The 12,100-nt window shown below is 44.7% G+C and overlaps 1 protein-coding gene across 1 annotated transcript; it reads right to left on the bottom strand.

Moving 5' to 3' along the window:
- Window positions 1-7,852: 7,852 nt before the first annotated feature.
- Window positions 7,853-11,180, bottom strand: LOC132389954 (probable G-protein coupled receptor 139). The gene is made up of 2 exons (XM_059962516.1): window positions 11,000-11,180; window positions 7,853-8,778 (listed from the first exon to the last, which is right to left on the bottom strand). The coding sequence occupies exons 1-2, from the start codon at window positions 11,178-11,180 to the stop codon at window positions 7,853-7,855; spliced, it is 1,107 nt and encodes a 368-aa protein (XP_059818499.1).
- Between the last annotated feature and the right edge of the window lie 920 nt (window positions 11,181-12,100).

Below are 12,100 nucleotides of genomic sequence, written 5' to 3' on the forward strand. Positions count from 1 at the left end.
TTGATTATACTGTACTTGAAATTATTCCGCGACCCACCTTGATATTCTTCCCCAGGTTACATTCATATTTTGTCCTTTACATTCCAATGATTCCGTTAGTTGCTCTCTGAAAGTTTTAGAAGTTTCCCAATACTCTGTTTTCCCACCAGTTGTTACTTTGCTATATGCCTTTTCTTTTGCTTTTAAGTTTTGCCACGATTGGGCTTATTTGTTATTTAAGTATTAATTTATTTTTTAAAATAACCAATAGATTCATTTAGAATTCATGTATTCTACACGTCCCCCGGTTTTCCTAGAAACTCGCCGTATGTCTGCCCTGCTGACAATCCTGACAGTGTGACCTTCAGGTTTTATTAGGCCAAGACCTTGCTCAAACTGCTAGAACTTCCTTTACTCCAATACTGGTGGGTCCGACTTTAATATTCCAATCGTATTTGAAATTGAACTGAACTATATTGTGATCACTGCTCCCGAAGGTTGGAGCGGACATATGGTGAAGGTTCGTCTTCGATCTGCTCCGTCATCATTTCCGATTCATTTCACAGCACCCAATTCCGTACAGCTGATCCAAATGCCAGCTTTAGGACAAACTGTAAAATCAAGCTAACCCAATTGATCTTCTTGTGGAACAATGCCATGGCTATTATAACATCGATTCTTACGTACACATTTTTCATGTTGTGATTTGTTGTCTGCATTCCAGCCATTTTCCTGAGAACCCCCCATGATGATCCTTTTACACTGTAATTTTCTCAACACTACCCGTAATAGTTGCACAGCTTACGATCCAATGTCACATCTTGTTAGTGAGCCGATGTCATTCTTCACCTGCAGAGCCACGCCATCCAATCTAAAGACATTCCCATTCCTCTGATACAATGGGTAGCCTTGGGCATTCAGATCCGAAATCCGACCGTCCTTCTGCCACGATTCAGTGATGGCCGCAACATCCGACAATGTGAATGTGTGCAACGGAGAGATGGATCTGTCTTTGTTATTTATGGAAAGGAAATGAGTGTGTGAGGCCGGTTTTATGTGCTTGCTGTCAGGTGTGGGAGGTCTTGGAGTTTCCTATCCTCCCGGACGGCCATATCTGGACCCGGTGTGTCGAGCTGCAGCTGATGACCTTCGAAAGGTCAGGGAGAGCGAGGAGGAGATGGAAAGGAGTTATAGGCAGGTGGTAACACTGGGGACACGGGAGACAGATACCTGGGCACAGTCAGCAAAGGGCAGTGGCAGGGTCAGGTACTAGAGAGTACCCCTATTGTAGTACCTCTTCACAATAAGTACTCCTTTTTGAGTACTGTTTGAGGGTTGGGGACAACCTACCGGGGGGGAAGCAATAGTGGCTGTGCCTCTGGCACAGAGTCCGGCCCTGTAGCTCAGAAAGGGAGATAAAGGCAGGGGAAGGCAGTAGCGTTAGGGGCCCCTATAGTCGGGGTTCATAAAGGCGATTCTGTGGACACAGGAAAGAAACTCAGATGGTAGTTTGACGCCCTTGGTCCAGGATGTTTGAGATCGTATACACGAGAAGAGGGGTAAACAGCCAGAGGTCGTGGTACATACTGATACAAATAACATAAGTAGAAAAAGCTAAGACGTCCCAGTAAAAGACTACAGGGAGTCAGGAAGTAATTGAGATGCAGGAGCGTAAAAGCAGTTATGTAGGGATTGCCTCTGCCATGCGACAGTGAATATAGGAGTAGAATGACGTGGTGGATAAATGCGTGGCTGAGGGTTTGGAGTAGGGGACAGTGAACCAGATTTCTGGACCACAGGGACCTACTTTGGAGTTGTGTTACCTGTACAAAAAGGACGTGTTTCACTTGAATCCCAGGCGGACCAACATCATGATGGGGCGTTCTGCTAATGCAGATAGATCGCACTAGTATTGATGAGGGGCGGAACCCGAACTGAAGAGGATCCGAACCCGGAGACTGAAGAAGAGGAGGTGGCTCACAAATAGAAACAGCTTGTCGACAGTGCGTGAGGGAGGACAGACAGGTGAAAGAGAAGGGACGCTCTCAGAACGAAGTTTTGAGATGAGTCTATTTCAACACACTGAGTATTGTCAACAAAGCGGATGAGCTCAAAGCGTGGATCAGAACTTGAATCTATGACGTCGTGGCCATTACAAGGACTTGTGTGGCTCAGGGACAGGGTGGGAGGCAAAGAGGAGGGGGTGTGGCACTGCAGATCAGAGGGAGTGTCACGGCTGCAGAGAAGTTGGACGTCATGTAGGAATTGCCTACGGAGTCTCTGTGCGTGGAGGTTAGGAACAGGAAGTGTGAATATCTCTACTGGGAGCTTTCAGAGGCCGCCGAATATAAACAGGGATAATGAGGCGGATATAGTGAACGAGATCCTGGAACGGTGTAATAATAGCAGAGTTATCTTGATTGGAGATTTTTAATTGCCCTCCTAGAGCGTACAGTTCACTCCATATCACAAAGGCATTGTAGGTCGATATGTCAATGATGTTATGGGAAATGGCGAGGGGCAAGTGGGCTGTTCTCCTCTTGCAGCTGTACGTGCTTGTTACTTCGTCAAATCTGGCCAAACCTTTTTTGGCATTGATGCAATCCCTGCAGCGAGTGTTTCGTTGGGGTAGAGTTTGGTAGGTGTGTTCATGACGTTTTCTTTACCAAATATGTAGATAAGCCTACAAGAGTGGAGACTGTACTTGGTTTTGTATTTGGAAATGAATCTAGGCGTATGTCAGAACACTCAATGCGAGAGCATTAGGAGATAGCGATCATAATTCTATCTCATTTACAATATCATTGGAGAGAGGTAGGAACAGACAAGTTAGAAAAGCCTTTATTTGGACAACGAGGAATTGTGAGGTTATCTGAGAGGAAATTTGAAGCATAAATTGGGAACAGGTTTTTTTCAGGGAATTGTATGTAAGAAATGTGGCAAACGGTCAGGTTATATTTGCGTGGACGCCTGCATAGGGACCTTACAAAGAGAGGGGAGGTATGTAGGGTAATGGAACTGTGGTTTTCTAAAGCAGTAATAAAGCCAGTCAAGAAGAAAAGAAAAGCTTACAAATGTTTAAGAGAGCATGGTAGTGTTAGAGATCTATAAAATTATAAGACTAACAGCATGGAGCTTAAGAAGGCAAATCGGAAGTTCAGTGGGGCTCATGAGAAGGCGGGCAGGAAGAAGGAAAGGCCCAAGGCTTTCTCCGAGTATTTGAAGAGCAAGAGGATAAGACATGAAAGAATAGGTCCTATCACGTGTGACAGTGGGAACGTGTGTATGGAACCGGAGGGAATAGCACAGCTACCCAATGAATTCTTTACTTCAGTATTAACTATGGAAAAGGATTTTGGGGACTGTAGTCACGACTCGAAGCAAACTGAAAATCTTAGGCATCTACATATTAAGAAAGAGGATGTGCTGGAGCATTTGGAAAGGATCAAGTTGGAAAAGTCGCCTGGGCCAGATGTGTTGGACCAGGTAACAGCGGAAGGCGAGGTAGGAGATTGCTGAGACTCTGTCGATGATGGTTGCATCATCACTTGGGACGGGAGAGGGTCCGGAGGATGGGAATGTTGTTCCTTTATTCAAGAAAGGGACGAGAGATAGCACAGGAATTAATAGACCGGTGAGTCTTCCTACAGTGGTGTGTAAGTTGATGATGACGATCCTGAGAGGAAGTATTTATAAACTTTTGGATAGTTATAATATGGCTAGTAATAGTCAGCATGGAATTGTCAAGGGCAGGTCATGCCTTACGAGCCTGATAGAATTTTTTTGAGGATATGACTATATATGTAGGTGTCGTGTATAAGGGTTTCGGCAAGGCTTATAATAATGTACCCCATGCAAGGCGTAAAGTGGAAGTATGGTGGAATGGAATGCAAGGGGACTTTACTTCGTGGATTCAGAACTGGCATGCACACAGAAGGTAAAGAGTGGTTGTAGACTGGTAACATACTGCGTGGAGGTCGGGCTCCAGTTGTGTGCCTCAGTGATCTGTGCTGACACCCTTACACTTCGTCATTTTTATAAATATCCGGTTTCGGGAACAGGAAGGATGGGTTGGTAAATTTTCTTATCACACAATGGTTGGAGTTGTTGTGGGGAGGGCGGAGTGCTGTCAGAAGTGGCTGCGGGACATTGATAGTATGGAAAGCTTGGCAGAGAAATAGCAGATTGAATTCAACCCAGATACGTGTGAAGTGATTGATTTTTGTAGGTCGGACATAATGGCAGAATACAATATTAATGGTAAGACACTTGCGGTCCGAATCCATAGGACGCTCAAAGCAGCTGCACAGGTTGACTCTGTGGTTAAGAAGGAATACGGCACTTTCGCCTTCATCAATCGTGGGATTGTGTTGAAGAACGGAGAGGCAATGTTGCAGCTATTGGACCCTGGTCAGACCCCACTTGTAGTACTGTGCTCAGATCTGGTCGCTTCACTAAAGGAATGATGTGCAAGCTATAGAATGGGTGTAGAGCAAATTTACAAGTATGCTGCCTGGATTGGGGTCATTCCTAACGGGAATAGTCCTTTTCTCGTTGGAGTCAAGGAGGATGAGTGGTGACCTCATAGAGCTGAATACGATGAAGTGAGGCATTGATCATGTGGATAGTCAGAGGCTTTATCCCTAGGTTGAAATGGCTATAACGAGAGGACACTTCTTTACGCTGTCGGAAGCAGGTACAGAGAAGATGTCAGTTTATGTTTTCCACGCAGAGATTGGCGAGTTTGTGGAATGGGCTGCCAGTAACGGTGGTGAAGGCGGATACGATAGGGTCTTTTAAGGAACTCCTGATAGGCACATGGATCTAAATTAATAGAGGCCTATCGATAACACGAGATAATTTATAAAGCAAGTAGTTGCTCGGTACTGCCGTGTGTTCCGAATTTCTTGTAATGTGTTGTAGATTTTCTATGTTTATGTAATTGTTAACTAATATTTTCTGTTTGTCAACTGAGCATATCATTCCATTTCCTCAAAGGCACATGCCAGTCTCGACTTCTTTTAAAGGCCGCTTACCCTTTTGTCCCGACCACCACACCAGGAAGTGCATCCTATCTATCCACGACTCTCTGTGTTAACGTCTTGCCCTTTACAGCGCATTGGAAATACCGCATGTAATTTGCCTGGCATTTTGGGCATGTTTGTAAATAAATATTTTTGTTTTTCTGTCGTCTGCAAGATTATTAATCCGTTTATTTGCAGATATCCGAATCAGTTATATGTATCACAATCCCCGGAAGGTCTCACTCAAGCACATTGACTATGGACTATTACTTAAGTGCTGTGGTTAAAATGCGATGCTTGGGTTACAACATAAATTCTCTGCATCACAATCTGTCATCTCCCGGCAGTATACATATACACGTTTGTATTTTTGCAGATGAGTGAAACAAACAACAGATTTACTGAATTACCTGTCCACGAACAGGTGTATCGACTGTTATATACCCCCAGGGCTCATTCTTTCTGTGGACTGTCACTTCAAAAAGGCCGAGAGAATGAGACGGACTTTTAGATACTGCTGGATTTCTGCTGATTATAAAATTTGCTTAATTGCTATGATGAGAGAGGTGGCGTTATTTGATGCAGAATGAATATTTACAGTTTATTCTGCGGCTTGCTTTGAATATACACGGACGCAGAGACAACACAGTCAGAGTTAAGATGCTCAATTTAAGACACCAGTGATTCGGCCGCATTTAAAGATATAGTGGCCGTAATGGGTGAGTTGAGATGGATCGAGTGTATTCGTAAATGACTCTCACAAGTTGCTGATACTAGGCGAACTTTGCAAAGAGGAGAGGTAGGCTCGAAACAGAGGAAATCTTGTGACAAAGAGATTACTGTTTGTACGCTGTCTTCAAGCAACCGGGGAGGATGAGTGTGTTTCCATTCGGATAAGAAAGTGTTGTTGTGACAGAGGTAATCCGCAGGAGTGGCTTCTCTGGTCAGGGGAAAACCTTTGTGGTTAACACGTGCGTGTCTGCCCTTTGTCTGCGTATGACAATTCATAGGCACCCCTGTGGCAAAACACCGTTAGAGTTATTTCGCAGGTTGTGGAACTGGATCAGTGGCTATCACATTGAGTGTGATTGGTATCACCTTGTGGAATCTACCGGGGTGTCGACTCTTACCTGGGTAGCGGTTCCCTTGAAGATGGTCACACTTGTGGTGAGCTACTGTTAGTGAGATTTCGTGTGAGGATTCGGAGGACAACGGGAAGATCAACGACACCTGTTCGTTTGGATTACAAATATCGCTCTCTCACATCAAATGCTGTGCATTTGAACTGAACAGAAATTACGTATATAACATCGTGAGACGGTAACTCTTGCCACCTGAGTTTGAATACATTTGGATTTTTTTCACACACCTATTTATGCATAATACTGCTAACCCTTGGTTTACCCGGTTTAAGTTATATATTACGTAGTTCCGAACAGACAATTGTTGGTTAACAGCGAAACTGACTGTGTGTTCTTTTTCTGCTCAATCTTTTACAGTCTAAACTTTTCCAACATAAGGGGTACTTTCCCCAGTATTGCGTTTCTCTAACACAACCAAGCTGAACTTTCTTCTGATATCTCAGCATCAACAGTCTTTTGTTCCCTCCATTTTCTCTATATTCCAAAAAATATTTCCTAATCTCGTATTTGACTTTCGTTCAAGACCGACCTGTCGTATTACTATGACAAAGTTGTCACTTCTCCGGACACATTTCCAACTGGACTGTCAGCATGATCCCTCATCTTCGACAACTCCATCACGTTTGTTTCGACTGCAAGAGTATTTATGAGTCAAGTCCATTTTCATCCAGGTCAAACGCCAGGACATTTCCAACAATTGTCACATGCAAAATGGCTGCCCTGTACCACTGGCATCTGTACACAATTTAAATCCATGCTATCTAATGCATCTCGGTCTCCTCACAGTCCACCAGAAGGAGTCCTTCACAAAAGGCTTACTTCCAGTCCAATCGCAACGGTCCAGCCTTCACTGGCGCCATGCATCACCGTCCAATCGACCCTACTAATGGAACAATGTGCAATGCCCAATTAACCTATCAACACATAGGTGATTGTTTTGTGGGAGGAATCAGGAGTACGCCGAGGACACTGACACGGTCGCGCTTTCCAGACAGCGGCGGAAACTGAGCAGAACGGCTTATAAACAATGGGAGAAGGAGAGAGGCCCAGCTACGAGGGAATCAATAAATAAATAGACATCATGTGTCCTTTCCTCAGAAATCACCTTCCCCACATCCACAATGTACTAATTCAATTCGACAGAGAGCACCATCACTGCACAAAGTGTCCAAGATTTTTTTGTAAGTTTCCCAGAAACTTTGTGATGGAGTTTGCGACTAGGAACGGACCATTCGATGAGTTGTTTTAGGAGTGCGAGTTAATAAATTATTTCCTCGGTGGCAGACAGATTTCCAAAGAAATCCGCTGCAAGCGGAGACTTGCTGTCTGCTCACGGTGACAAGCCTTCCTGAATGGTTCAAAGGCAGGCGCTTTTGGAACTAAATGACCTCACGAGAGGAAAGAGATGGAGCTACATCGGGCGAATCTGAGCGGGCAATCCGACCGCGCGGAATACCGGCAGGGCAGAATGGTGTTGGCAAGGCTTTGCATGCAAATAGGGAAAGAAACACCCACTTGGTGGAACTGAGGGAGACATTAAAGGGAACCCGTGAAAAAAGAAAACTGGAAGGAACAGAGTGGAGCCAGACTCGGACAGTCGCTGATACCATTGGTGCCTGGAGGGGAGGGGGGCAGGAGTTAATGAGGGAAGTCTACAGCCCCCATGTAGCTGCACAAGCCATAGACTAAATAGAATATATTAGGACGTCACTGAGGATTAATGCTCGTGTGACAACACCGAGCGAGCTTTGTCATTAGACGGAACGGGGATTTCATCGATTCTTTGAACTGCAGCCTAAACCTGGTCTGGGCCACGGCGTAAAGGGCCGTGTTGGTGCAGCAGCTCAGCTGTTGAAACATGTAGCCCAGTTCCACCAGAGAGGTCGGGGGATATGTTTCAAAATAAACATACAGGGTATCCCATATGGAATACAGCGTCAGTAGCGCCCACAGCAGGATGAAATTCCCCGACATCAGCAGCAATATCAGAAGGGATTGCCAGCGGTTCTTCATCTCCGGGTCGGCGGGCGACTGAACGTCACGAGAACCACGGACTCTCCTCCGGGCTCGGCTGGCCAGTAAGACGTGTCTGATGGTTAAACTGTTGAGCACGAGAATCAGGACAAAGGGTATTATTGGGGTGGGGAGGACACGAATCGCTTGCAATGCTAACGACGGAAAATCGGAAAAGAAGCGGCGACTTTCCAGGCAGAGCAAGGGCATATTTGAAATCGAATAAAAACCATCGAGCGTAAAGTACAAGAAAATGTTCTTTAGGCAGCTCAGCAGAGTCACTGTCCCCAGAACCAGAGCCGCCGCTCTCCCGGTGCAGTAATTTAGTTTCAGCTGTGGAAAACAAATGGCCACACAGCGATCAAAGTTGAAAGCGACGGTGAACCAGACAGAACAGTCTGTGGCAGCGTAGAGTATGACGGCGTGAATATTACACACGGGACCACGATAACTCCAGTGTAAAACCTCAAATGGCATGTAGATCATCGGAATCTTGCTCAATACCAGATCGAAGAAAACGACCAGCTGATCCGCTGCTACCATGGCAACCAGGTACCTTGTGACGCCTTTGGAGATACCGCACTTTCCACGCGACAGGATGACGATTGTCAGCACGTTAACTGTGCGGAGGGAAGTCAAGATATTTAAAACACATTCGGAATGAAATTTTCTCTGAAATCAACAATTTTATTCGATAGCATTTTCAAGAGCAGATTTGGACTTGGAATCGATGTAACTACTAAGGAGAAAATTGGAATCATTATTAAATGGGTAGTGACTATAATGTACCTGAGAAGTTCGTGAGAATGACGGGAACCTCATTGAAACCTATTAAATATTGTAAGGACGACATATCGTGGACGTGGAGAGCTGCAGCAGTGTTGGATTTACAATAGAAACCCATCACTTCAGAACAGAGGTGGTTAGAAATTTGTTTCGACCGTGGTTGGTGAATACGTGGAATTCCTCGCCACAGACGGCTATGGGAGTCAGTTCGTTGGAATCATTTGTAACAGAGAATGATAGGCACTCGATTCGTCGAAGCCTCAATGGATATAGAGAGTGGGCGCCAGAATGTGGTTGAGATGGATAATGAATCAGCTATGATGGAATGGCGGAGAAGCCTCCGTGCTCGAATCACGGAATTCAACTCCCGAATCATGGGACAACCATGGATATCGATGGATAGCTGGAATGTGTTCTGACCTTCGCCGGCAGGAGAAGGGGCTGAAAATGGAATGCGATAATGAACTGATTTCTGATTAAGTCCCAAGTATCACAGTGCCAGAAATTCAACTTCCTTCAACAGTAAACACGAGAAAAAACTTAGAGCAGAAGAGATCAAGAAATAGTAGCCAGAATAGTTCATCTGTTCGGACTGGCATGCACCGCCATTGAAGATAATCATGGTAGTGCTGACCATGGACATTTATTCACCTGCCTGCCTTTTCCCCCAAAGCCCGTAATAGCCCTACTACGGAAAAATTCATTCCAAGCTTTTCTAAAATATATTTACTGAGGTAATGTCCATTTCTTCATTGGGCAGAGAATTCCACAGATTCACCACCCTTTGTGAAAAGTAGTTCCTCCAAATCTCCGTCCTAAATTCACTCCCACAAGCTTCAGCCTATGCTCCCTAGTTCTAGCCTCACCGACAAGTGGAAACAACTTTCCTGGCCCTGTTGTATCTATCCCTTTCGTATTTTTTACATGTTGCTGAAATATCATCTCTGGTCCTTCTGAATTCCAGTGCGTGCAGTCGCAGGCGACAACAGCTCTCCTGATAGTCTCGCCTCCTCTTGTCTGGAATCAAAATGGGGAAACGACTTCAAGGCCAGTAAAATCCTCCCCAAGTCACCGTACCAGACTTGCACGCAGTACTACAGCTGCCGCCTCACAAGTACCGCGCGCATTTGCAGCATAATCTGCTTACTCTTAAATTCACGTCTGTAGCAATGAAGGCCAATATCCCATCTGCCTCCTCGTTAGACTGCGACTGTTGCAAACAAACCTCTTTTGGTTGAAGAACAAACACTCTAAAGTGCCTCCACGTGGCAGTATACTGCAATCGTTTACCACTTAATAAAATTGTGTTCTTCAATTTGTCCTTCCCAGGTAGATAACCTCGCTTTCATCAACATTTTCCTCCGTTCGACGAGACGCTAATACTTTCGCTTAAACAATTCCTGTCCAATATTTGTGTAGGCGGTAGATCGTGGCAATAATGGTGGCCACGTGACCTTCTTTTTCACAGTTGGGGCTTTGAGGTATTTATTTATATATTCATTCATTCAAGCACTTATCCATTCATTCATTCAATCAATCAATCAATCAATCAATCAATCAATCAATCAATCAATCATTTATTCATTCATTCATTCATTCTGGCGATGAAGTCCCCTCCAGCAGGGTTCGGGATGGCTGAATTATCCTACCATTTCCCAAATGGGCTGTGGAACACAAATCACTGGAAGCATGTCTATGCTTCACAGTGGGTGCAGATGTAATTTGTCAGACTACTGCCTAGATTGGAGGCCATTTACTCTGAGGAGAGTTTGTGAGAGCTCGATCTTGCTTCTCAGGGAGTGAAGCTGCATGTGAGGTCACTTGCTGGCAGTGTTTGAGAGGTGAAGAGGCAAAGGTAACGTTTGCCTGACGGAGAAGTAACCCGGACGCCGACAACCCCAAAGCTGAAGAGAGAAATCCTGTAATGCAGTTAGCCGATGTTTGCTAAAGCGGTACCGGTTTGAGAGGCGGGCCATGCAATGAGACGACAGGCATTAAAGAGAAGCTGAATTTCACTCTTCAACGTTAATCAGGAGGAAGGAGCCAAGCACTTACCAGGAACAGCTACAATGGCGAGGACAGGGTAGTAAATTACTTGGATGGTCAAAATCACATAAGTGACACGAAAATCCAACGACAACGTTTCATAATATAAAGAAAGAGATTCATAGGGCCAGAAAATACTCTTCTGAATTCCCGCAGCTTTTCGTGATATATTTCGCTGATTACGATCCATTGTTGGGATAGTCCATCCAGATTCCTGTCCCCGATCCAGCCTCTGTCCTCTTTCTATCTGGAGCCCGCTGGTCTCTGATAGCGGAGACTGGCAGCTTCACTGAAACTGCCGTTGTGAGCGAGACACATTAATAGAACAGGTAACCAGCAGCCACACCTCCGCGGTGACGTTGACAATCCCCACGGACACACCTTAATTAGGTTCTACGGAATGACAGGTAGAGTTAACCCTTTATTTCCAGACAGTCAGAGAAGCGATGCAAAAGCAAATTTGAAATGTAACTAATAATCCGAGCAGCCGGCTGTCCACCGATGCCTGCTGTGTCTGTAAACGGATACAAAACTGAGAAATGTATTGATACACAGCTAGAAACTGATATGCAACCAGTGTGGAAATGAAGATATACAGAGCAAATAAAAAATAAGGAATAATGATGTGATAAACAGATTAAAACAATTATTGCAAAGATATCTCTTAAAATAATAATTGCAGGGTTAGTTTGAAAAAGATTTCGAGTTAGATATTCCAAAATAATCCATTCTGGCTGGTTGACGGATAACAGTGAAGTTCCGCAGGGCTCAGAGTTGGGACAGAAAAGATAGGTGGAGAAGCGTGTTGAGGAAACAGAGAGACTGAGATTGTTTAGGAGAATGGGTAAAGAAGTTGTGAATGAAATAGAATGTTGTAATGTGCACGGTGATGCAGTTTGGTGGAAGCCATAAACGGGCAGGCTATTATTTATGTGACGTGATGCTGTGGCTCGAAAAGGCACTCATGGGACCATACTTGTAGTCTTGTAGCATTGTGTGCATTTTTGGGCTCCATATTTTAGAAAGGATATATTGACAGTGGAGAGGTTTCAGAGAAGATTCACAAGAATGTTTCAAGGAGTGAAAGTGTTGCCGTATGAGGAACGGCTG

The sequence above is a fragment of the Hypanus sabinus genome, unplaced genomic scaffold, assembly GCF_030144855.1.
Source record: "Hypanus sabinus isolate sHypSab1 unplaced genomic scaffold, sHypSab1.hap1 scaffold_718, whole genome shotgun sequence".
Classification (NCBI taxonomy): domain Eukaryota; kingdom Metazoa; phylum Chordata; class Chondrichthyes; order Myliobatiformes; family Dasyatidae; genus Hypanus; species Hypanus sabinus.